The sequence below is a fragment of the Myxocyprinus asiaticus genome, chromosome 35 (genome assembly GCF_019703515.2).
Source record: "Myxocyprinus asiaticus isolate MX2 ecotype Aquarium Trade chromosome 35, UBuf_Myxa_2, whole genome shotgun sequence".
Taxonomy (NCBI): Eukaryota; Metazoa; Chordata; class Actinopteri; order Cypriniformes; family Catostomidae; genus Myxocyprinus; species Myxocyprinus asiaticus.
In genome coordinates this window covers 38,243,785-38,269,686 of record NC_059378.1, presented here as the reverse complement: position 1 = coordinate 38,269,686, position 25,902 = coordinate 38,243,785, and the positions used below count along the sequence as shown (strand labels likewise).

General features: G+C 39.4%; 1 protein-coding gene across 1 annotated transcript; it reads left to right on the top strand.

Annotated features, from left to right (window-relative positions):
• The first annotated feature begins 53 nt into the window (after positions 1 to 53).
• Positions 54 to 24,706, top strand: LOC127426433 (prostamide/prostaglandin F synthase). Its single transcript, XM_051673239.1, has 7 exons — positions 54 to 215; positions 1,288 to 1,492; positions 10,279 to 10,330; positions 10,753 to 10,816; positions 12,425 to 12,500; positions 12,973 to 13,091; positions 24,200 to 24,706. The coding sequence occupies exons 1-7, from the start codon at positions 153 to 155 to the stop codon at positions 24,224 to 24,226; spliced, it is 606 nt and encodes a 201-aa protein (XP_051529199.1). The 5' UTR covers positions 54 to 152; the 3' UTR covers positions 24,227 to 24,706.
• The last annotated feature ends 1,196 nt before the right edge of the window (positions 24,707 to 25,902 follow it).

The window sequence follows — 25,902 nt, the reverse complement described above, 5'->3', positions numbered from 1 at the left end:
TCGATACGTGTGTCACTCACGGCATGTCTTATACAAGTGGGCGTGTGTATATAACAGAAGCGCGTGTTTATGGTTTGTGCTTGTGTAAAGTGTCTACTGAAGGAAGCAAGGACGAATTTCTCACCTAAAGACGAAAATTAAACACTTAAAAAATGTCGTCCGTGGATTTGACCAAGTTAGGAGCCAACAAGCTGAAAAACAGCACGACTGGAGAGGTAATAATTTAACTGAAATAAAATATAGCTTGTTTTGGGAAGAGAAGAGTGGCAGAAATTTTCTCATGGCAGCTGTCATTATTTAAATCAAATCAGAAATTTCTATGCATACAGTATACAAAATATAAACTAGATTTCCTGATCTGAAATGTGAATTAGTCATTAAATTGCTGTTTTAGATTAGTGACTAACTTCCTGTTATGACTTCATATCGATTGAGAGACTCAGGCTAAGTCTTTGCACTTCATTTCGAATTTATTTAAAGTTTTCTTTTTATTCTTATGGACTATTTAGTTGAGATGCAAAAAGCTATTTAGATTTAATTCATGTTTTAATGTCATGTCTCTGTGCTAGGTTTGCTCTCAGGAAAGTCTTGATGTGTTATAAAAACATTATTGACACTTCAGGTGTGAATGAGGACTCATTAATTGTTTGCAGGTGTCTGTATTGCCATATGACGTTAAATGCATTGTGAGAACTGATTACCCAATGCAGAACAACAAATAATCTGAATCTATTAAACTTAATTTGGGCTTCTTTTGTGGTTTTCCTTCCGTTTTTCTTCATATGTGCATTTTAAGGTACCTGCAATTACATATTTTTGTACACTGTATTTTAAATCACGTTGGTAAGCATCTGATCAGATCCTCAATATATTATTTTCCAGTGGTTTTCATCTCAGGATCCACGTTTATATTGGCCATCAAGTGGTGACCCAACATGGTACCAAAATTGTTTATTGTACAAAAGTATCAAAAAAAGTCCTGAAAATCTAACATTGAGATGTATTCATATTACCATGCACTGCATAGGTCCAAAAATATTCACAAATACTAAAAGGACTTGAATCGGAATATTTTTTTTTTTAAATGCCTAAGCAACAAGAAGTAGGATTCACCAGTCTGTAACACATCGAACAAACACTAGGCTAATAAAGTATTTAGATTAGTCATATATCAAAGTGACAGTGGAATTTGCGGCAAAATATCATAGATTTTGGACTGGCAGAGACTATCCTGATGTCATTACCGACCACTTTATTGATGTTACTGTCTCGTAATCTTTTTCTCAGATGGTGGAAATCGGTTCACTTTGGCGTGACCAGACAGTCATTCTCTTCTTCCTGCGGAGGTTTGGTTGTCAGGTGTGCCGATGGATGGCAGCAGAGGTCAGTAAACTGGAAAAGGACCTGAAAGCTAACGGTGTCGCACTGATCGGCATCGGACCTGAAGAGATGGGAGTGAAGGAGTTCAAGGATGGGGGATTCTTCAAGGGAGGTGAGGATTTGTCACTTGGGTGGTTGTATATTTGTATTTATGGTCAAATATGGTTAAAGGAAGTAGGGATGCACCGATACCGATTTTAACAGAATTTATAGATATAATACAGATATCTCAGAAGTCAAAGTCTGCTGGTTTCAAAGCGATTTGGATGGTTTCCCTCATCATGTAGATAATGATACATATAGATAAGTGTCGTTTTCACAACTGTCACGTCCATTTATGCAGTTTTTCCACAGTAACGTGAGAACGAGACAGAATAAAAATTAAATATTACATGTTCTTAGGAGTGCCAACCCTTCTACATATTGTGGCTATTAGGGATGCTGCACTATTGATTAAGTTTGAAATCGCAATAAGGTCTTGCGTGATTACAAATGCATGAAAGGTTGCGTTTAAAAGTGGACTGCAATCAACGCTTCAGTTAGCGCTTCATTCAGCATTGTGTAAGCAAGCGGCACCCTCTAGCGGTCTGGATGGCATTATCCATTACACCACTATAGAATTTAAAAGGGACCTGTTGTTCCTTTGGAAACTTTTTATTTTTAATTAATGTTGTTGACATTTCCGTGGAATTGCCAAACATAATTTGCATAATGTGAATTTGTGATGTTTTATTATATACAGTAAAAACATGTAAAATGTTTTGAGTTCTGTTGTTTTGAACTGCAAAAACAGAAGTGCAAAAGTGTTTTTAGAAGTATAAAATAACTTTTTTTTTTTTTTTTTTTTTTTTTTTACATCAAGCATCATGCTATGATATTTAGTTATTTTTCAATATTGTTTTATCTTCTATTTATCTTTCATTGTGGCCCTCATGGATCCAATCCATGTTCAATGGAAATTATTTATTGTTAGAACAAAAGTCTTTGTACCTCTTGGTACATTTCTAAAACATAATTCCTGAGCAAAACAGTGATCTGATGACAAAGTATTGGTATTGGCATCGGTATCAGCCAATAATTATTTGTTAAAATCAGTGTCAGTATCGGACAAATATTTTCATATCGGTGCATCCCTAGTCGCTGTTATTATTTCTGGATTGTGCATTTGAATTCACATAGTTTTTCACACAAAATGTGTTTCTAATTAAATCTAAATAAATGTTTTTATATTGGCGTGTTCATGCTTATAACCGATATACCGATGGCTTTAATTTGGTCAATAATTGCCCGAAAAATGTCGGCAGCCGATACATCGGTGCATCCCTAAATAGAATAGTTCATCCAAAAATGTTAATTCTGTCATCATATACTGAGAGCATTGGGGCTGTCAATCTCCGAAATGACAAAAATGCACCATAAGTGTCATAAAAGTTGTTCTGCCCTCTGCCTCAAACGCCTTGCTTGAGTTGACAGTCAGCTAACGCCTCCAAAAGCCAACAGACAAAGGAAGTAGTTTCGTCACCTCTTTACTGGTGTCAATTGAATGGGTAAAACTGCAGAAAATACAAGGATGACATCGTAAATACATAGTTAACAAATATATCCAATTATAGCTAACAAATGCTCTTAGATAATTATGTAGCTTAGCCCACATTAAGAAATGTAGCAATGAGTAGAGCCCATTAACAAATTGTAGAAAATACCATGTAAATAATAATAAACAACTGTACATGAATCAGTCCTCATTACTTAATTATACTTAATTGATTGCAGCATACCGCCTTCAAAACCAACTATTCAAGGATAAATAGCAGCCATGACCACTATGCTCTTTCCCTGCCATGCTGGAACTAGGTGCACATTTATGACGACATCATCAATAAAGGTCTAAATCAGTAAGAGCATATAATACCATCTTTCGCCAACAGGAGTCATAATTGCACCACATAACATAACTAATTAGAATAGCTAAGCTGAAAATGACAGAACACTCCCCGTCTGGTCTCCGAGGGATACCACATTTTCTTTTACTTTAAATTTAGACCTGAAATGTGCTTGACTTTGTTTTCTCAGGAAGGAGAAGGACTAACTCATTAATTGGTCTCTGAAACAGCTTGGGCCTTTCTTTCCCAATGATTTGTACTTGCACCTTTCAAACTTGCCCATCCCGGCTGGGGTATGCTTCTGTGACAGTTCCCAAAGGCCACTGATTTCTCTTAGATTGAGAATCCTTCAACAGAACCACACTGCCAGGTGTAATGTCGGGCTGGTGGCAATGCCATTTTCTTTGAGATTGTAGAGATCCCAAAAGGTGTTCGCAAGGCTTTGCACTCTGCGCCATTGTTGCTTATACAAGTCGGACTGTCCAAAGTTGCCATCTGGGACTGGACAGGGGTCAGTCTTTTGGGTAAGTAATGTGGCAGTTGTGAGGATGAAAGGATCTGCAGGGTCAGTTGACACCGGTATCAGTGGGCTGCTGTTTATAATAGCAGTGACCTCGGCCATAAGGGTGTGAGTACTTCATGAGTACACATCTAGCCCCACATGTGTGAAAGGGGGATCCATACTCGGCCTATCGATAGGCAGATCTGCCATCTTCTGAGTCTCACAGACTCTCCTAAGTCTGTGGCACATGACACATGCATGATTAAGACTGGCCACACACCTCTTGAGGCCTGCTATTCAGTAGCCAGCAGATCGGATAGCACCCTCTGTAAATTGACATCCTTGATGTTATGTTTGTTCATGAAAGTGGCGTGCTAGGATCAGTGCTACATGGTGCCGTCCAGGCAAAAGAAGAGGTCTCTTTACTTCAGCTCCCTGGTTCGCATCTGCAAGATGACCTCCAACCCTCAACAAGCCTTTATGATCAAGGAAGGGATCTAAGGTCTGAAGTAGGCTATTTTTGGGAAGTTGTTCATTGTGTCTGAGGCACTGCAACTCATCAGCATATGCCTCTTGCTGCACTGCATGAATGACAGCTTCTTCACCCTGGAGTATGTCAACACTCAGAGGAAATCTGCAACTCTGCCATCCTCAGCTGTGTTATCCTGGCCTCTTTTGTAGCAACGAGCTATATGGATCAGTCTTCCAAGAGCTTTAGTAAAATGTCTCCAGTCAGAAAAGCGTTCAAATCGCTTGGAGACAGTGGTATGCAACACTGTTACTTGTGGACATATTTCTGAATCTCGATTGAGATTTACAAGTCCAAATGGCTCTTTGGGAAAGGTCTCAGTTTTGGCATGGTGCAGCAATGTTGGCCCAGTGAACCAGATGGTATTCCACAATTGAGCTGCAGGTACTGGTCATGTTGCAATGTCAGCTGGATTGTTTTTTGCTCACATAATGCCACTGTTCTGGGATGGTGCTTCTACGGATTCTCTGGACACTGTTGCTTACATAGACATGAAATCTACGTTTCTCATTCTAGATGTATCCAGGGACTACATGACTATCAGTATAGAAGGTAATCGCATCAAATTTAACATCCATCTCTGCAGTTCCACCATGTTTACAGCCAAAACAGCTGTACAGATCTCTAGTCGGGGTATTGTGTGTTCTGGTTGCGGAGCTAATCTTGCTTTGCCAGTGATGAACCCAGTGTGGCAGTTCCCATCTGCGTCTACTGTTTTGAGGTAAGCAACTGCTGCAATTGCTCTCTCTGAAGCATCTGAGAAGACACAAAGCTCTTTAAACTTTGTAGCTGCCAGTGAAATAGGCCCATAGCTTGGGATTTGCAGATGCTGCAATTCCTGTAAAGAATCTCTCCATGCCTCCCACAATTTCTGCTTATCTACAGGTAAGAGAGCATCACATTTGGAAGAGTCTTGAGTAAACTCTCTAAGAAGAGCTTTGCCCTGGACTGTCACAGGAGCCACAAACCCGAGTGGATCGTACAGACTGAATCCAAATTCCAAAGCAAGCCAAGGCTTCGCTGCACTGGAAGTTGGTTGGCACTTAGATCCAGATCCTTCAGTGAGCTGGCGTGATCCTCTGATGGAAAGGCAGCCATAACATCTTTGCTGTTTGAAGCCAGTTTGTGCAGCCTCAGATTAGAGCAAGCCAGTATGTTCTGTGTCCTCTTTAGTAAATCAATTGCTGCTTCTGGGGAAGGTAATGATTTTAGTCCATCATCCATGTAAAAATGGATTTCTCTCAATTAATTTCTCTCAATGAATTGCCGCACATCTTGACCAAACTCCTCTTCACCCTCTTGAGCTACGTGCTGAAGGCAGTAAATTGCTACCGCAGGAAAGGGACTATTCCCGAAAACATGGACCTTCACGCGGTATTCCATCACTTCATTGTCTGGGTTGTTGTTGCGGAACCAGAGAAACCTCAAAGTTCTTATCTGCTTGTCAGACTTTGAAGAAGTGGAACATCTGTTGTATGTCCACAGTGAAAGTGATTGTCTCTTTCCTGAATCGCATGAGAACCCCAAGGAGACCGTTATTGAGGTCAGGTCCAGTTAAGAGAATTTTATTTAGCAAGAAGCCTTTGTACTGAGCACTTTAGTTGAAGACTGCTCTGATTTGTGAAGGCTTCTTAGGGTGGGACACTCCAAAGCAAGGTAGGTACCAGGCCTGTTCATTCGGATCTAGTGGAAGAGCTAATTCTGCATGGTCACTTTGGAAAGTTTCTCCATGAAGGCTATGAAATCATCTCTCAGGTTTCCTCCTTAATTCGCTACAGCGGTCCTTCAGGCATTCCAATGCCTGAGAACGATTAACTCAAAGATATGGCCTTGGCTGTCTGAATGGGAGTGAAGCAACCCAAGAATTTCCCTCATCTTGGTAGAGCTTTCTCTCCATGATCTGTAAGAAAAGTGCATCCTCAATGGACAGATAACTTTTCATCATCCTTTGTTCACTGACATCCCACTCTGATGTCTTTTGAATCTCTCCTTTGAGTGGATCTTTGTGAGGCATAAGATGAGAACCATTAGAACATTTCCCTCACTCTGTAGATATTAGGACATGGGTTGAAAAGAGTAGGCCATCCATTGTCTAGAATGCTGGTGTGGTAAGTTTGAACTGATGTATTTTCCCGAGGCACACGTCTCCAATAATTACCCAGCCCAAATCTAATCTCTGTGCATATGGTGCATTGGGCAGAAATATATCTCTGCCTAACAGAAGGAGAATGGCGGCTTGTGGATCAAGTTCTGGTATGCTCTTTGCTAGAGGTTTCAGGTGAGTATGGTGAAGTGCCACTTCTGGAGTGGGAATCTCTTCACGATTGTCTGGAATCTCATTGCAATCTAATAACACTGGCAATGGAAGTCATTTGCTCCATCATCTGACTACACTAGAAACCCATGTGCTTGTCTGCCTTCTGTTTCAAACATACCTGCACATGTTTTGAGAGTGTATGGTGCACTACAGCCTTCATTGCTGAAAAGGTTGAAAAACTCAGACCTTGCAAGCGATCTGTTGCTCTGATCATCTAAAACTGCATGCATCCTCACTGCTTCGTCTGGGCTGCCAGCAGGATATATCAGGATACTTTCAATAGGCAGACCTTTGAACATGAGCATGAAAGCCAGTTATTACCACATACCTCTGTGCAAGCTGAGGAAATGCCAGTCTCAACAGGTATGCCACCTGTTTCTCCATCATTCTATGGAGTAGAAGATTTTGACTCTGAGGACCATGGTGCCAGCCCTGGATGAAATGCGGAGACATGAGTCGCAATTCTTTGCCACATGTGCGGTGGAACTACAACATTTGTAGCATATGCCATGCTGCTTTAAGAATGCCTTCCTTCCTTCCTTTCTTTAATTTAATTCTGAATCCCCTACATCTGGGAAGCAGGCTTATTGTGGAGCAGGCACTGTTTTGCTGGATCTACATGTACTTTGTTTTTGAGCCAACTGGCAGCTGATGTATTTTCAGGGGAGACCGGCGTAGTGTGTGTGTGTGTGGCAACAGCCACAAGTCTGGGTACCTGTCTGTTTGGTCTGTGAGGTTCTTCTTGGCCAGCTGTGAGGCAGAAGCTTGGATCATTACGTATTTTCGCTTGCTGACACACAAAGTCAACAAAGTACTTAAAGGGTGGAAAGGAACCCTTTCTCTCCAATCTGGAGTGCCCAATACCCAATGCACTCTAAGTCCTCATGGTGGCGTAGAGACTCGCCTCAATCTGGGTGGCGGAGGACTAATCTCAGTTGCCCCTGCATCTAAGACCATCAATCCACGCATCTTATCATGTGGCTTGTTGTGCGCGTTACCCCGGAGACGTAGCGCATGTGGAGGCCCACATTATTCTCCACGGCATCCACGCACAACTCGCCACGTGCCTCACTGAGAGCGAGAACCACACATTATTGTGACCATGAGGAGGTTACCCCATGTGACTCTACCCTCCCTAGCAACCGGGCCAATTTGGTTGCTTAGGAGACCTGGCTGGAGTCACTCGGCACACCCTGGATTCAAACTCGTGACTCCAGGGGTGGTAGTCGGGGTCATTGTTCTTAGAACCAACAGTGAGCCATTTCTCCTGCAGATTGAATGGCAGTTTCTGTACTATTGGACTTATGCCACGGGGTGTGTCCAGATAGAAAAGACCCAAAAGATCACCATCATCCTTGGCTGCTTGGACCTCCATAAGCAAATCTCCTAGCTCTCTAAGTTTGCGATTTTGTCTTTGTTTGAAATTTTGGGAAAGCTCTCCTATCTCTCAAATAGAAAAGTCTCTATCATTTCTGGTGAACCATAGGTTTCATATAGTCAATCCCTTATTAGTTTAAACCCTTGTAGAGGATGATTGATGTGCTCTGATGCACGTTTTGCATGCTCTGCTGACTCGCTACCTAACAATTTCACAAGCAGATCCAATTCCTCACTGGGAGAGAGGCTAAGATCTCTGGCGTTTATGAAGGATGCCCTCCATGCCCTGAAACTCTATGGTCGATCATTAAACTGCATAAGCCCTGTGGACACTAATTCACGTCTTGCAATGAACCTGACAAGATCAGACATTTGCTCATTTGGATGCAAGTTACTTCGGTGCAGTTCAGTTTGCGAGCATGTGGCCACGTGTGTTTGTGCAGAATTGATTCTCACCTGCCTATGTGCATTCCTCTTATCTCTGCTTTGGAATGCTGCTGTAGTGGGCGATAAGCTTCACAAGATGGCTTAGAGTAATGATTGTCATACTGTGCTGGAGTCACAAAGTTTTCATATGCAGTTTGAGAAATGGTTGGCCATTGCACATGCTCTGTGCAAGCAAGTTGTGCTTTGTGTGATATTTCATGATGCAATGGAGAGCTATGCTGATCATAATCGTTTTGCATCTGAGATTTAGTGTTATGGTTATGCAGAGCTTGTGAATCGACACATACATCATCATAAAATGGACCATAAAGGACTGGAATTTGTGGATCCTCTACACATTCAGCATGTTCCTCTAGATATGCTTTTGTTCAATCATTTGTGTCCTCTACTGGCAGCTCTATTTTGCATGTATTCTCCCTGCTTTCTTGCTCTACAGCCATTTCTAAGGCCTTTGCTCTTGCTTGTTTGGCCGCAGCTCTTTTTTTGAAGCCGAAGTGTTTCTAATGATGCCTCCAGTTGCGCTTGCTACACTTAAAGTTGACTTTCTCTTTTGCCAAATGCAACTTCAGCTTTGGCTGCTTGAGCCTCTGCTCGAGCCATTGCAGCAGTAGCTACAACATTTGATGCGCTGTGAGAGCACCGGGATGAGCATGATACATTGGATCTGCGTCTCTGCGATTCTGACTTAGAACTCAACTTGGATATTGAAAATAGGAAGATGACTGTGATGACTAGCTCCCCGCCATGAGGTTGTAACTTTCTGAACAACTGAGAGTTGGCCTCTGGAGTTTAGTCAGTTAACGCCTCCAAAAGACAACAGACAAAGGAAGTAGTTTCGTCACCTCTTTACTGGTGTCAATTGAATGGGTAAAACTCCAGAAAATACAAGGATGACATAGTAAATACATAAAGTTAACAAATATATCCAATTATAGCTAACAAATGCTCTTAGATAATTACACATGTAGCTTAGCCCACATTAAGAAATGCAGCAATGAGCAGAGCCCATTAACAAATTGTAGAAAATTGCACGTAAATAACAAACAACTTTACATGAATCAGTCCTCATTACTTAATTATACTTAATTTATTGCAACATACCGACAATGCCTTCAAAACCAACTGTATTTAAGAATAAACAGCAGCCATGACCACTATGCTCTTTCCCTGCCATGCTGGAACTAGGTGCACAATTAAATCAGTCTACTAAATCAGTCAGAGTATATAATACCATCTTTCACCAGTAGAAGTCATAATTGCACCACATAACATAACTACTTAGAATCACTAAATTGAAAATGTTCATGGGGACAGAACAGAAGTAAATTCATATGACTTGTGCACAATATTTTAAGTTTTCAGAAACCATACGACAGCTTTGTGTAAAGAACAGACCGAAACTGAAGTCGTTATTAACTAAAATCTTCCCCTCCGTGGAGCGCTCAAATGAAATATGGCATCATTTTTAAACTTGACAGCCACAGTCCATATTCACTTTAATTGTATCAAAGTGCAGCCAGGATATTCTTCAAAAGTGTTACACGGAAGAAAGTAAGTCATACGGGTTTAGAACAACATTACGGTGAGTAAGTTACTTTTGGATGAACTATCCTGTTAAAAAATGATATTTTGCACTCTATCTTTTTGTTTTAAGCCCATCCCAGAAATCAGTAATCACCTCTCCTTAAACTGCTCATTGTGTAGGTTTAGTTTTGTTTAAATATCTATATTTTACTGTCATTTTATGACCTGTTACTGTGTTTACCTTGGGTTAGTAAACTGATAAAAGGTGCCATGGCCACTATCCTGTTGCTGTGAATCTTTAACTTTTTCTTTGTTTTAGACATCTACATTGATGAGATGAAACAGTGCTACAAAGATTTAGGCTTCAAAAGGTATGAGGATAAACTTGTGATGTGTAATGGATTTTCAACACACTCTTAAAAATGTCTGAATGTCATTGCATTAGATAACCAAATATTAAAGTGGCATCCGCAAACAAATGATGCTAAATAACTTTAAAGCTACTGGTGTCAAGGTGATTTTTAATGGATGTATGAAGTCAGTTCAATCCCTCAGGTTCCCACAGGTGCAGCACATTAACTATCAACTCTACTAACATTTGACAAGTGTCCAAATGTCTTCATTTAGAAGAGTATATCTTTTGTTTTCTTAGTTGAAGCCTAACAAATGTATTTTTTTTAAAGTGACTTTGTCATTATGCATTTTTGCTTGTATAATATGTTGTCGCAAAGTGCAAAAACACATGGACCATTTTATCAACACTTTTATAAAAATCTTTGTTTCCCCTATGCAGGTACAACGCCATGAATGTGGTACCAGCTGCTATGGGGAAGAAAGTACGAGAAATTGCCTCAAAGGTATTCATAACACGAACTGACATATCTTAAAAGGTTAGTTTACCCAAAAATTCTCATCATTTACTCACCCTTATGCCATCCTAGATGTGGATGACTTTCTTTCTTCTGCAGAACACAAAGATTTTTAGAAGAATATTTCAGCTCTGTAGGTCCATACAATGCAAGTGAATGGGTACCAAAATTCTGAAGCTCCAGAAAGCACACAAAGGCAGCATAAAAGTAATCCATAAGACTTTTGTTGTTAAATCCATGTCTTCAGAAGTGATATGATAGGTTTGGGTGAGAAACAGATCAATATTTAAGTCCTTTTTTACTATCACTCTCCACTTTCACATTCTTTTGTTTTTGGCGAATCGCGCATATCGCCATCTACTGGGCAGGGAGGAGAATTTATGGTAAAAACTGACATAAATATTGATCTGTTTCTCACCCACACTTATTATCTTGCTTCTGAAGACATAAATTGAACCACTGGAGTCTTATGGATTACTTTATGCTGTTTTTATGTGCTTTTTGGAGCTTCAAAATTTTGGCACCCATTCACTTGCATTGTGAGGACCTACAGAGCTGAAATATTCTTCTAAACTCTGTGTTCAGCAGAAGAAAGAAAGTCATAGACATCTGGGATGGGTTGAGGGTGAGTAAATGATGATAGTTTTCATTTTGGGGTAAACTATCCCTTTAAAAAAAAAGTTCACCCAAAAATGAAAATTAGGGTTGGGGACGCAACTTTTCGGAGAACGTTTTTGCGTGATGATAGCTTAATGTGCTTAACAGTGAATAACAGTCAGCACAATAAAACCCTCTGAAAGATGTTTCGTTTCTTTTAATGCTTTAGGTTTAGTCCTTTTATGTGCTGCTGTTACAGCAATCAAAGCGCCAAATCAACAATACATTTCAAGATGATCACTGTCGTATGATAAATCCACTGCTTTGAGTAATGTTCCCATATTTGTGAGGTGTTTTGGAGAGATTAAGGTCTTTTGCTGATTCTGTCTGACACTGCTTAAATAAATAGTTGCAGTAAAAAAGGTTTAAACTGCTTGATGTACTGAACTATACATGTATCCGCAATATCTTGCATTTCTGCACTTTTGAATGTGCAGCGAGGATCGCCCTGAAGCACTCCGGTTACAATGAAGCACGTCATTCTGCATTCAGGATATGCATAAACGGTTTTGTGCCCCACTGTATTGGAGGCTTTCTTATATCTTATTTTGATAGCCTTTTGCAATAAGATGTTATTTAGCCTGTTTATTTTTTAGTGTATTTTTTTTAGTTATGTTAAAGTGCTGCTTTTAGTATCCGTATATCCCTGACTGACAGCCTCAGTCAACATTCACTTATATTGTATGAAAAAAGGTGCAATGAAAGTAAATGGTGACTGAGGCTAAAGAAAGTCATGTGGGTTTGGAGTAGTAAATGATGACCGAATTTTCAATTTTGGGTGAACTATCTTTTAATAGCCATCATTTAATAGTTGTCATCTAATTATAAATTGTGATTTATTTTAATTAAATGACTTGTTTGTAGACATAATTTTAATAATGGAGGGCCATTATCCATCCATGCAACATCTTGTGATTTTTTTTCCCTTCTGGTTTGAAGGCTAGCGCAGAAGGAATTCATGGCAACTTCAGCGGAGATCTTCTGCAGAGCGGAGGCATGCTTATAGTCGCTAAAGGTAAATGTACAAAGTCCAAAACATTCACACAGTCTACTTTAGAGATGTCATGTTCATGTATTTTCATAACTCTGAGTTGTAACTTGAGTTTGGTCCAGTCTTGTAGTCATATGATGGTAACACTTAACAATGAGATTCCATTCATTAACATTAGTTAATTCATTAGGACTTATCCTTTGTGGTGTTGTCACTAGAGGGCAGTACGATTCTAGGACATGCAAACATGCGTTGTGCTAAACCAGCTGTATAAAATGTAAAGAAATCTGACTGCAGCAGATATTAACATTGTGATACCTTGATTTTGTATGTGTGTGTTCTCACTAACCCTTTGAAGAACATATCTATGTCGCATTTCACCCTCAAAATGAAAAGAAAAAAATAAGATATTTTGTTTCAAAGGCAGCACTTTTTGGAAATGAGTAGTGATGTGGGTCTGTGGACATGTAACATTCAATATTTCCTGTCTGTTCAGGTGGAGAGAAGGTTCTGTTGCATTTCGTGCAGAAAACACCAGCGGACAATGCATCTCTTGATGACATTGCTAAAGCTCTTGGGATCTCAGCCAACGTCCAAGCTGGTGAAAAGCCACAGGTAAGACAGGAAGTAACTGTAAGGTCAAATGTCTTTCATACTGGACTATAGCAGAGACGAGCCACTTCTATTAAAATGAATGGTGTGCCAATTTGGGAGAAATTTGCACACCCAACGGTCAACGGATGTAGAAAAGGAAGTCCCGCCTTATAGGTAAAAGAGCCAATCACCTTTTAGATACAGACATCATCTGTCAATCAACTCAAGAACATGCATACGCATTAGCTATACAAGCCGGGAAAATTACTTTTATTTTTTTTGGCGTAATCTGAGGTTAAGAAGCACAAGATACCAGTGTTGTCAGATTTTACTGCAGGTTTAAAATATGTTCTTTGCTCGTAATCTTGACCAACCATTTTGGAGATTCGGTCTTTCCCAATTCATGTAAATAGGACCTGCACTTGTATGCCGCTTGTTTACATAGAAAAATAGCTGCCCGAGAGCGTTGCGACTTTACGCATTAATATTAAAGTCAATAGGTGTGTGTATTTCAGCTATTTTACTACAGCTTTGAATATGGCTCATCCATTCAGAATTTAGAGTCTGAACTATTTGTTTTATAATATTAGTTTTACTGTTTTGAGTCTTTTTGTTTTCTTTAACTTGTGTTAAAAAAACAGTTTTTAGACTGATTCCAGACTTTGAGAAGCATTCATTCATCAATTAAAGAACAAAGTAATTAAATTAGACGAAGTACCTTTAACCCTTTAAACTCGGATTGGCCCACCGCAAGACCCCCGGGAAAAAAAAAAAAGAGAGAGTTTCTCAAAATATTAAAAACTTCAGTCTTGACCAACATAAAATACACTATATTGCCAAAAGTATTCACTCATCTGCCTTTAGACGCATATGAACTTAAGTGACATCCCATTCTTAATCCATAGGGTTTAATATGATGTCGGCCCACCCTTTGCAGCTATAACAGCTTCAACTCTTCTGGGAAGGCTTTCCACAAGGTTTAGGAGTGTGTTTATGGGAATTTTTGACCATTCTTCCAGAAGTGCATTTGTGAGGTCAGACAATGATGTTGGATGAGAAGGCCTGGCTCACAGTCTTCGCTCTAATTCATCCCAAAGGTGCTCTATCGGGTTGAGGTCAGGTCTCTGTGCAGGCCAGTCAAGTTCTTCCACACCAAACTCGCTCATCCATGTCTTTATGGACCTTGCTTTGTGCACTGGTGCGCAGTCATGTTGGAACAGGAAGGGGCCATCCCCAAACTGTTCCCACAAAGTTGGGAGCATGGAATTGTCCAAAATCTCTTGGTATGCTGAAGCATTCAGAGTTCCTTTCACTGGAACTAAGGGGCCAAGCCCAGCTCCTGAAAAACAACCCCACACCATAATCCCCCTCCACCAAACTTCACAGTTGGCACAATGCAGTCAGACAAGTACCGTTCTCCTGGCAACCGCCAAACCCAGACTCGTCCATCAGATTGCCAGATGGAGAAGCGTGATTCGTCACTCCAGAGAACGCGTCTCCACTGCTCTAGAGTCCAGTGGCGGCGTGCTTTACACCACTGCATCTGACGCTTTGCATTGCACTTGGTGATGTATGGCTTGGATGCAGCTGCTCGGCCATGGAAACCCATTCCATGAAGCTCTCTACGCACTGTTCTTGAGCTAATCTGAAGGCCACATGAACTTTGGAGGTCTGTAGCGATTGACTCTGCAGAAAGTTGGTGACCTCTGCGCACTATGTGCCTCAGCATCCGCTGACCCCGCTCTGTCATTTTACGTGGCCTACCACTTCGTGACTGAGTTGCTGTCATTCCCAATTGCTTCCACTTTGTTATAATACCACTGACAGTTGACTGTGGAATATTTAGTAGCAAGGAAATTTCACGACTGGACTTGTTGCACAGGTGGCATCCTATCACAGTACCACGCTGGAATTCACTGAGCTCCTGAGAGCGGCCCATTCTTTCACAAATGTTTGTAGAAGCAGTCTGCATGCCTAGGTGCTTCATTTTATACACCTGTGGCCATGGAAGTGATTGGAACACCTGAATTCAATTATTTGGATGGGTGAGCGAATACTTTTGGCAATATAGTGTATGTATCGTTTGAAATCTTAGAAGCTGTACTTTCCACTGCATGTAGGCATTATGACCAAAACTGAACAAGTGCTTTGAAATTTGCAGACAAATCAGAAGTGTTCCGCTTTGATTATTTCAAAAAAATATTTGCATTGTACATATTATTGCAATCAATAAAAACATCAAATTCATCAAATAGCCATGTGTCAGATATTGTTGGAAAGCTCTTAAAGAGTAGAATACAACAAATAGCTAAGTATGTCTTATGTTGGTGTTGCTTATATGCCGCGTTTTCACTTATAACTTCACGAAAAATAAACGGAACATAACACATACCATTACATAGAGGAGGTGATTATCTTTCGAACTAGACCACACACAAGGTAATCAGATGTATAGATCATTAGATAATCCACATGAAGCACTATGTTGCATATGGCCACCAGGAGAAGGCACCATGCAAATGACAGACTAAATGATTACTCAAATGACACAGAATGAAATTCATTCTGTATAATCTCATTATAAAAATAATCTCTGCATGCTATGCAAACCTTTAGTCATTGTTGCGCTTGCATGTGTAATTAGTTATGTATTAATTATGTTTTATTTGTTTGGAGATGTTTTTGGACACTATGATTTAATTATTTTTGTAATGCTATAACTTTTGATTGCTTTGTCATATAAAAAAAAAATTTCAGAGACAGTTGACATGATTGGGAACAAAACAAAAGCAGTTTTTCGGAGCCACCTTATTTACACCCGAGATATAAAAGTACATTTTTGGCTCAATTCTTTTTTTTTTTTTTTATTTATTCTTTTTTTTTTTTTTTCAACAGTTTCTTAGGCTAAGAGTCTCAGAATGTATCATCTATATAAAAAAAAAAAAGGTGAACATTTTTCTTTACAATGATACTAAACACTTGACCCTCCTTGTTTTTGTGGAGTTATAAAGCCTGTAATTTTGGTTATGCCACTGAAACAGGAAATCTTGAAAAACACCTTCAGAACTTAAAGGTTTAAGACATAGGCATTGTCACATGGATATTAAATGTATAAAGTATTTCTTAATTGAATTTCCTGCAAAAATATCTGTATCGTCATATATACTTCAGTGTCATTTCCTGAAGTATATTTCCAAGGGGAAATGTTTTTGCCTTTTTTATAAGGGCATTTTTTCTAACAATTTAAAACAAACTGTGCTTCATCAGTTGAATTCAAGTTACTCAATTCATATATACAAACATTCAAGATTGAGAATATTTTGTTCTTGCCCTAAATATTTATTCAAAATAAACGACTCATTTTATGTCATATGTATAACTATGATTATAATAGAATATTAAGAACTATATCGGATGTTGCAGATAAAAAATAAAAAAAAACCCCAGAAGAATTAATTACAATTGGTATTTTTTGCCCCCGCATTTTGAATTTCTAGGGAATTTATTTTATTTTTGGTGGCATTTCCTCACCCTGAATTTATGTTACCTTGATATAAAATTTTTAATACTGTGACATTTTGGTTTTTGGTCAAACAGCCCATTCCTAATATCCATTTCTATTGAATTGATTATTGGTACAATATGGGAAGAGATTTAAAATGGCTACTAGATGTCAACCGAAAGTGGATTTTTCCAATACCGATAACAAAGGTGTTAGGAAAGGCCAATAAACAATTAATTGGCCGATTAGTTTTTAAAATCGATTTATAAAATGTAAAAAATAAAAATATATATTTTTACTATGGCAGAGAGAGAGAGAGAGAGAGAGTCCAAAATTAATAAAATCTCAGATGCAGTTTAACCAAAATCCAAATAATGACCTGAAAAAATTAAGATTTGTTGCATAACGCGGGATGTTTAAGTATTACCATGCAGTGGTTATTACCAAAAGCAGTCCAAAGAAGGACAACCGGTGAACCTGTGACAGGGTCATGGGCACCCAAGGCTCATTGTTGCGGGTGGGGAGTGAAGGCTAGCCCATCTGGACTGTAAGTCCTCACAATGCAAGTGAATGGGTGCCAAAATTTGGTTTATTTTGACTAGTTAATTATACAAATTGGTAGTTTTGCACATCCCTATTGGGCAGAATGTTAGTGACTGACAGCCTCAGTCACCATTCACTTTTATTGTATGAAAAAAGGTGCAATGAAAGTAAATGGTAACTGAGGCTAAAGAAAGTCAAACGGGTTTGGAGCGGTAAAGGACCTAATGCTGGCCATGATAAAAAGGTGTCGGAACACACAGTGCATCGCAGCTTGCTGCAGACCGGTCAGAGTGCCCATGCTGACCCATGTCCACTGCCAAAAGCACCTACAAATGGGCACATGAGCATCAGAACTGGACCATGGAGCAATGGAAGAAGGTGGACGGCCAGGTTTGTGTGCGTCGTTTACCTGGGGAAGAGATGGCAGCAGGATGCACTATGGGAAGAAGGCAGGCCGGCAGAGGCAGTGTGATGCTCTGGGTAGTGTTCTGCTGGGAAACCTTGGGTGCTGGCATTCATGTGGATGTTACTTTGACACGTACCAGCTACCTAAAGATTGTTGAAGACCACGTACAACCCTTCATGGCTAGGGCTGCTCGATTATTGCAAAAATCATAATCATGATTATTTTGGTCAATATTGAGATCATGATTATTTAACACGATTACTCGTTGACTTTGGAAACATCATGCGTTTATTGAACTTTTTAAAATTTTTATTCTTTTTAACAGTGGATTTCTTTGAACATGAAATGTAAACTGCACTGGGTAGGGAAGGAGGCTATTGTCACATGATAATTTTATGTTATGCATGGTAGTCAAATAAAGAAAAGCCTCCATTGCCATTTACAGCAGAGGTCCTCATAGCTCAATGGAATGAGATCTACTTTAAAAGTTTTTAACAGCAGTATCAAGTATTCAAGGAAACATTCAGAATGAAATGCAACATAAAACTACTACTGGTCTTTACTGTATGATTATAATACATTAATACTTTTTAAAGCTTCTAAAGTTACCCAGTCAAGAGCAGTGAGTGTTTTCTTGTTATGGTTGTTTGATTATTATAATGACACTCTAGACAGCAGCAGGTCTATTAGCTTACATTTATACTTACAAGTCCGACATTTTAATACAAATCCACTTTTTTCTCTCCACTGTTTACGTTCACTTTAGACATCACTCTCTGTGTTTACATGAATACCTCACCAAGACATTTTGGCTGAATTTTGAAACGTATTTGACATGTTCAGGTGCGCATTAGCGAGAGCATTTTTGGAACACGCGCATGTTAAGCACACACACATGCGCCACCTGTCAGTCAAACAGGGCACAGCTGTTACTAGTTCGCTAACGAATTATAAAATTACGCACTCTGGATTATTTTCAACAGCAGAATAATAATATGAACTTTCTAATAAGTGACACAGGCCTAGGCTATCACAAATATAGCCGGTTATTTTTTCGTTATTGACGTTTTAATCAGTCTGCTTGTCTGGTCGGGCAAGTAAAATTCACTTGCACTTGTCCCTTAAAATCCACTTGTCCCAGACAAGCGTTAATGTCAAGCCTTGATTAAATATTGTATTCAACATTCTCAGATCATTTTTTTTTTTTCTTCTGCAGTATAGCTCCTAATGTAAATGTACATTGTTTCAAAGGAGTTTTAGATATTATTTTGGAAAACAAGCCAAAAAAGACTAATCAAAAACATATTTTGTTCCAGTGTATAATGGGCCAAGTCTACACTCTCTCACCTTTTGTTCACTTCGATACATCTTTAACTCATAAAAAACAAACTTTCTCTTCTTAATAGAGCTGTGTATCGCCGATTTTCTGCATAAGATGCACAGAGTGAACATGACACATTATGATTCACTTCATCGCGAGCCATCACGTTATAATCTAGCTGCAGCAAACGAACGTGAGTGACGAGCGCCCCCGCACCAGTGTGTGCATCAGTCAGAAGAAGATTCAATCTCTTCCCCCGTCACTTCACGCAACTCATAGATGCGATGCTGACTGCACAGAGAAATGCCAGTTTCTGAGTTTATTTTCATAACCCGCTTCCTTATTATTTGAACTTTTAATAAAGGATGCTTTAAAGATTTAACACCGTGGTGTTTCATTGCAAAACGGAATGTGGCACAATAATAGTTTTATCTCGATTTATCTTGTTTTCATAATCGTTGGAAGCCAAAATCGTAATTGAAAATAAAATTTGATTAATCGCCCAGCCCTATTCATGGCAGTGGTATTCCCTGATGGCAGTGGCCTCTTTCAGCAGGATAATGCGCCCTGCCACACTGCAAAAATAGTTCAGGAATGGTTTGAGAAACATGAAAAAAGAGTTCAAGGTGTTGACTTGGCCTCCAAATCCCCCAGATCTCAATCCGATTGAGCGTCTATGGGATGTGCTGGACCAACAAGTCCGATCCATGGCGGCTCCACCTCGCAACTTACAGGACTTGAAGGATCTGCTGCTAACGTCTTGGTGCCAGATACCACAGGACACCTTCAGAGGTCTCGTGGAGTCCATGCCTTGACGGGTCAGAGCTTGTTTTGGCGGCACGAGGGGGACCTACGTGATATTAGGCTGGTGGTTTTAATGTTGTGGCTGATCAGTGTAGGTAATACTCAAGAAATTTGACCAGGCTCTTAAATAAATGCATTTTTGAAGCCATTGTAAATATTTTTATTGCATATTGTGTTGGGATACTTTACAATGGCAATCTTGATGTGGTTTTCAATGATCCGTACAAACACAAGAACATTTAATCCATTGTGAAACGAGGACACTCGGTGTATTGCTTAATTTCACTGAAATAATATCTTCACCTCATTGCATTGAATAGACCAGAACAAGGGCAAAATGTGCAGTTAAAACCTTCCAGGCTTCCACAAGACATAAAGAATCAGTGTTTCAGCGAACAACTTAACAAATAGCTATCTGTAAAGATAAGCCTAATTTGTTTTGAAGTTTAAACACAGATGCATTGCCTTATGTAAGTGGATGTTTAAACAAGTGAAGTGATTGTGGAGTAGAACAAAGTCTTGTTGTAAGACTGATCTCCAGTGATAACGTCTGCTGGATTAGTGTGATATCAGCCTGCCTGAGGTTCCATGGGGCACCTGGGCGTGAAATTACAGTAGCGCTCATCTAACAACGAAATGCACTAAAACCAATGGCTGTTTCCCCAGGATGCTATTTTGGTTGCTGGTTAATACAGGGGTTTTGCACAGACGTCATGCACGGTTTGATGTAAGGGGGTTTACGGTGGTGTCCTGTAGGAAATGGAACTCTTAGCCTCTCTTTTCCTGGTCAAGCTCAAGATGAGGTGAATCAGAATGAGCTTTATTGCCAAGTATGCTTACACATACAAGGAATTTGTCATGGTGACAGGAGGTTCCAGTGTACAACAATACAAAAACAGCAGCAAGACATAGATAATAAAAAATCAAAAATAATTATACACATACGTACAGACACACACACACACATGGGTATTGCAAATCTAATACAAATCTGTTATGTACAGTGCAATTGTTTTTTTTATTTTTTTTTTTCCCTCTCAGAGGAATGAAATGGCAGAAGAGGTTGGATGTGTTGGATAAATATATGAAGACTAAACTGTGTATTGCACATAGTTATTGCTCAATGGGGCAATTTAACTGTTCATGAGATGGATAGCCTGAGGGAAAAAACTGTTCCTGTGCCTGGCGGTTCTGGTGCTCAGAGCTCTGAAGCGTCGGCCAGAAGGCAACAGTTCAAAAAGGTAGTGGGCAGGGTGAGTGAGGTCCAGAGTGATTTTTCCAGCCTTTTTCCTCACTCTGGAAGTGTATAGTTCTTGAAGGGGTGGAGGGGGCAACCAATAATCCTCTCAGCAGTCCGAACTGTCTGATGTCTGATTTCGTAGCTGAACCAAACCAGACAGTTACTGAAGTGCAGAGGACAGACTCAGTGACTGCTGAGTAGAACTGTATCGGCAGCGCCTGTGGCAGGTTGAATTTCCTCAGCTGGCGAAGGAAGTACAACCTCTGCTGGGCCTTTTTCACAGTGGAGTCAATGTGTGTCTCCCACTTCAGGTCATGTGAGATGGTAGTGCCTAGGAACCTGAATGACTCCACTGCTGCCACAGTGCTGTTTAGAATGGTGAGGGGGGTCAGTGTTGGGTTGTTCCTCCTAAAGTCCACAATCATCTCCACCGTTTTGAGCATGTTCAGCTCAAGGTTGTTTTGACTGCACCAGACAGCCAGCTGTTTAACCTCCCTTCTGTATGCAGACTCATCGTCATCTCGGATGAGGCCGATGACCGTGGTGTCATCTGCAAACTTCAGGAGCTTGACAGAGGGGTCCTTGGCAATGCAGTCATTGGTGTAGAGGGAGAAGAGTAGTGGGGAGAGCACACATCCCTGGGGGGCACCAGTGCTGATTGTACAGGTGCTGGAAGTGAGTTTCCCCTGTCTCGCAAGCTGCTGCCTGTCCGTCAGAAAGCTGGTAATCCACTGACAGATAGACATGGGAACAGAGTTGGTGTAATTTATTCCGGAGAATAGCTGGGATGATGGTGTTGAAAGCCGAACTGAATTCCACAAAATGGATCCTTGCATATGTCCGTGGTCTGTCCAGATGTTGCAGGATATGATGCAATCCCATGTTGACTGCATCCACAGACCTGTTTGCTCGATAAGCAAATTGAAGGGGATCTGGAAAGGGTCCAGTGATGTCCTTCAGGTGGGCCAACACCAGTCTCTCAAATGATTTCAAATGACCACAGATGTCAGGGCGACAGGTCTGTAGTCATATGAAGTAGATAAAATAACTGTGTTCAAAACAGTGGGCACAGTTCATCTTATTCCAATCTAGGAAGCAAAAAATCTGTAGTGAACCTTACTCTTTTATTACAATGTACGACTTTAACTTCCATCGACGAAAAATAAACATACCAACAAATGATGTAATGGCATAAGTGTAACCCTTAAAGGGATAGTTCACCCAAAAATGAAAATGCTCTCATCATTTACTCACCCTCATTCCATCCCAGATGTGTATGGCTTTCTTTCTCCTGCGGAACACAAACGAAGATTTTTAGAAGTATATCTCAGCTCTGTAGGTCTATAAAATGCAAGTGAATGGTGACCAAAACTTTTGAAGCTCCAAAAAGCACAAAAGCAGTAAAAGGAATCTCTATGACTTCAGTGATTTAAATCCATATCTTCAGAAGCGATATGATAGGTGTGGGTGAAAAAAAGATCAATATTTAAGTATTTTTTGCTTTAAATTCTTCCTGTCTGCATGCAGTCCGGTTTTTCTCGACTGTGCGTGAGCCGATACAGAACGCAGAAAACCAAAGTGTACTCTGGCCTTAATAGCATATGGACCAGCGTAAACACTAACAGATGTTCTGAAATTTGTTCGTGATCATTTTGACAACAATTTGAATGCCCAAGTAACTCTTTAAAGAATGTGTCATTCCTTCATAGAGTAGTTAAAAATTTTCGAATGTATATTATCATTTGTGCATGTTTATATGCACGTTCTTGCACCAGTTATGCTTAAGCAGAAAACGAGAAAAAAAAAAGTTTTAAGGTCATGCTTAATCATAAACCAATCGATACATGTAGACTTTGCCCATTAAACTGATTTTGTGTTTCATGTAAACACCTTTACTGGTGTTCTTACCAGCTTATCCAGTGTGCAAAGTGTTTACGTCAGAAACGCATAATCTAAAGATTTTAAATGTCTAAACGTGGTTTTCTTGCTATGCCAAATTATTTGAATACGCTGATTTTTTTTTTTTTTTTTTTTTTTTTTTTTTGTAGAAATCAGCAAATTGGTGTGCATGTAAATGCACTCAGTGTTAGAAACTTTTCAAAAGGATCTGTTTTGTAGCACCACACCCTTGGAGAACTAGACCTTTGCTCCATCCAAAGAATAAACATGGTGTCACTCAACATCCTGTCTCAAAGTCGATCAACCCAAGAGTCTACTTGAATCACCTTCGGAAGGAAAGGGCCCACCAGACATGGACAAGGGCCCCAGGTGCTCCAACACAATGTCGTCACTGGGCGACGAGAGCAACAGTATATCTGACAAGGGAGTGTCTCGATGAGAGACATGTAATGGAAGATCAGAATTACCTAATTTGAATGTATTCAACTGTTGATCTTTCGACATTGCGGGAGTAGAGTCCAAATCTGCCATCATGGTTTCAAAAAAACTCACACCAGATGTGTAAAGTGATGTCTTCTTACTTTAAAACCCCATGGGTAACTTGTATCTTTTCTCCAGAACAAAATGGCCACACTGATATCTTTACAATCTGCTTTTTGTCTTCAACCATTGGATTACGCTCATAATTTGTTAAATGCACAAACTGTATCAGGTGATTGAGTATTTGTGTTCATATAGCTAAACAAAACATCACTGTTGTTGGTCTAAATTAAACCGTGGTACTTTCAGAATAGATGTGGCTTTGAAGTTGAATAACAGGACGTGTCGCAGGTCTTTGTTTACCCAATAAGTACCCACCGGCGACTTATTGTAGATCCTTCATATTTGATACCACTTCCTCTCTTCTGGTTTTGGAATGGGGGGGGTTACTTTCACATGGCGTACATTCTGTAGCACTCCCATGAATACCAGTTGGGTTTGGAGGACCAATTATTGATTAATCTTTTCAACACTATAGGACCTTCAATGGTTCTTGACGGTGCCTTAGATTCAGCAACAAACCCATTTCAAGAGCAATTTTCCCACTATAAATGGTTCTTATATTGCTATGTGGTTTAAAGTTATGTTATACAGTATTATAGGTTATTTAGCTCAGGTTGTCATTGGTTTTATCATCTGTTGACAGAGAAAAATGGAAGCCCTCCTGGGTTCCTTGAAGCACCAGTACATGGAAGTTTTTTTTAAAGAACCAGAGAACTAAAAAGGTTCTTCAATAGCATCATGCTGGAAACCTTTTAGGGACAGATACAACATTTGATTCGACTCATTAAACTGACCTTTATTAATGTTGTGCACAAAATTTGATACATCATCAGCCATTCATATTTCATCTCATGTTTTATCTTCTTTACAGTGCAATGATGAAGTCTGCACAAGATAAAGGATTCTGTGTTCTTCAGGGGACGGCACTGAACAAGACCACATTATTCATAGACTTTGGATAACCAGGAGTCAATGTAATTTTTTTTCCCCCCCTAATCACCCCCCAATATGTCATACTATATGTCGATAATTTTTTGTGAAGTAGTAATTAAGTTCTTGCAATAGTTGTCTAACGAGGGCTTCTATAATTGAACACTAATCCTGCTGCCTTGATCCTCAAATACTTCTGCTGTTTCTGGACTGAAATGGTTTAAGCTGGTAAAAGTCAATCAACCACAAAAACAGGTTTACAAGTTTTGTTTTTTGTCATATGCTTTGTATTAGGTTTAGTAGGTACTCCTTTCTTATTGAGATTCTTTAAAATTCTATGTTTATTATGATTTATGAAAATTTCCAAAAACACTGACCAAATGTGATGTTAAATGAAGAATGTGAATAAAAATGTTCAAGATATATTAAAATTCAAAGATTTATATAATGAAATTCAGAAGTCTTTTTTTTTTTTTGGTTTTTAGTAGACCTAGCTCTACACATTCTACTCATTTTATGCTGTAGTTTTTTAGTTCCTCTGTAGAAAACAGAAATGCTTCACATTGCAATCCAACATTCAAGACCCTGCGTCCACGTGTGTGGGCGTTGTTTTTTGGCTTCGCTATACGCAGTGCATAATTTAAACTAATTTAAACTGACTGAATACTGTTCACAAGACTCTAGGCTGTCATTTAAGGGTTAAACTGGTCAAGGAAAACCTAATTTGATTGGTTACTAGAAGCAGGTAGACCCGCCTTCCCCCTCGCGCTTGCAAAACTCTCTTTTCAGTGAGAGATTCGTGCCAGAAGTGCGAGTGCAACAAAGGGAAGACGGAACAGTTTATATCGGATTATTTCTGGAAATTATCTATGCCACAAACACAAGTCATTTACATGTTTGCAGTAGTTTATTTTACACATACAGACTGATTCTACACGGTCAATCTGTTTTGCTGTTCATGACACCCTTTCTTGGCTTGCATATCGGTGATCGCAGGTTTGCAATGTTTTTGGCCATGTTTAGGCGCAAAAACGGTGCCAAAAGTGTAAGTGCAAAAAAAAAGTCGGAAGAATACACACCAAATTTACTTTGTGTTACTATGCAATTACAGATTCACAACACATGAATTACACTTATGCAAAGCATTGTAGTATTGCTAATATTTGTTTCTTATGCTTGCAACTTGATTTACACCATTACAAAAAGTTCTATGCACATGCAGTTTATTTTTACGCTTGCAATTTGATTTATGCTTTCACAAACCTTTTTTTAGGCACTATTTTACCTTCATACTCTGGTAAGAAACTTGTTTACATTTTTTTTCATTGAAACCTGTTTGGGTGTAAAGAGTAACATCTGTAGTTTCGTTTGATATGCCACTTTAACAAATTCATTCATTTTTCATGCATCAGCGCGCTGATAAACATTATGTCCACATATGTGTATTTTGGGACATTATTCCATCAAATGTTGAAAAACAAAACATGTTATTGTTAATAACTGTCAACATTAACACATTTCGCTTCGTTTTAATATTAATTTTGTTATATTTTGTTATCGCTGTACAATTCGGTTCTATTCATTAACATTCGTAAATGCATTCCTATATTTACTGTGCATTTTCACATTGAGAATAAATGTATT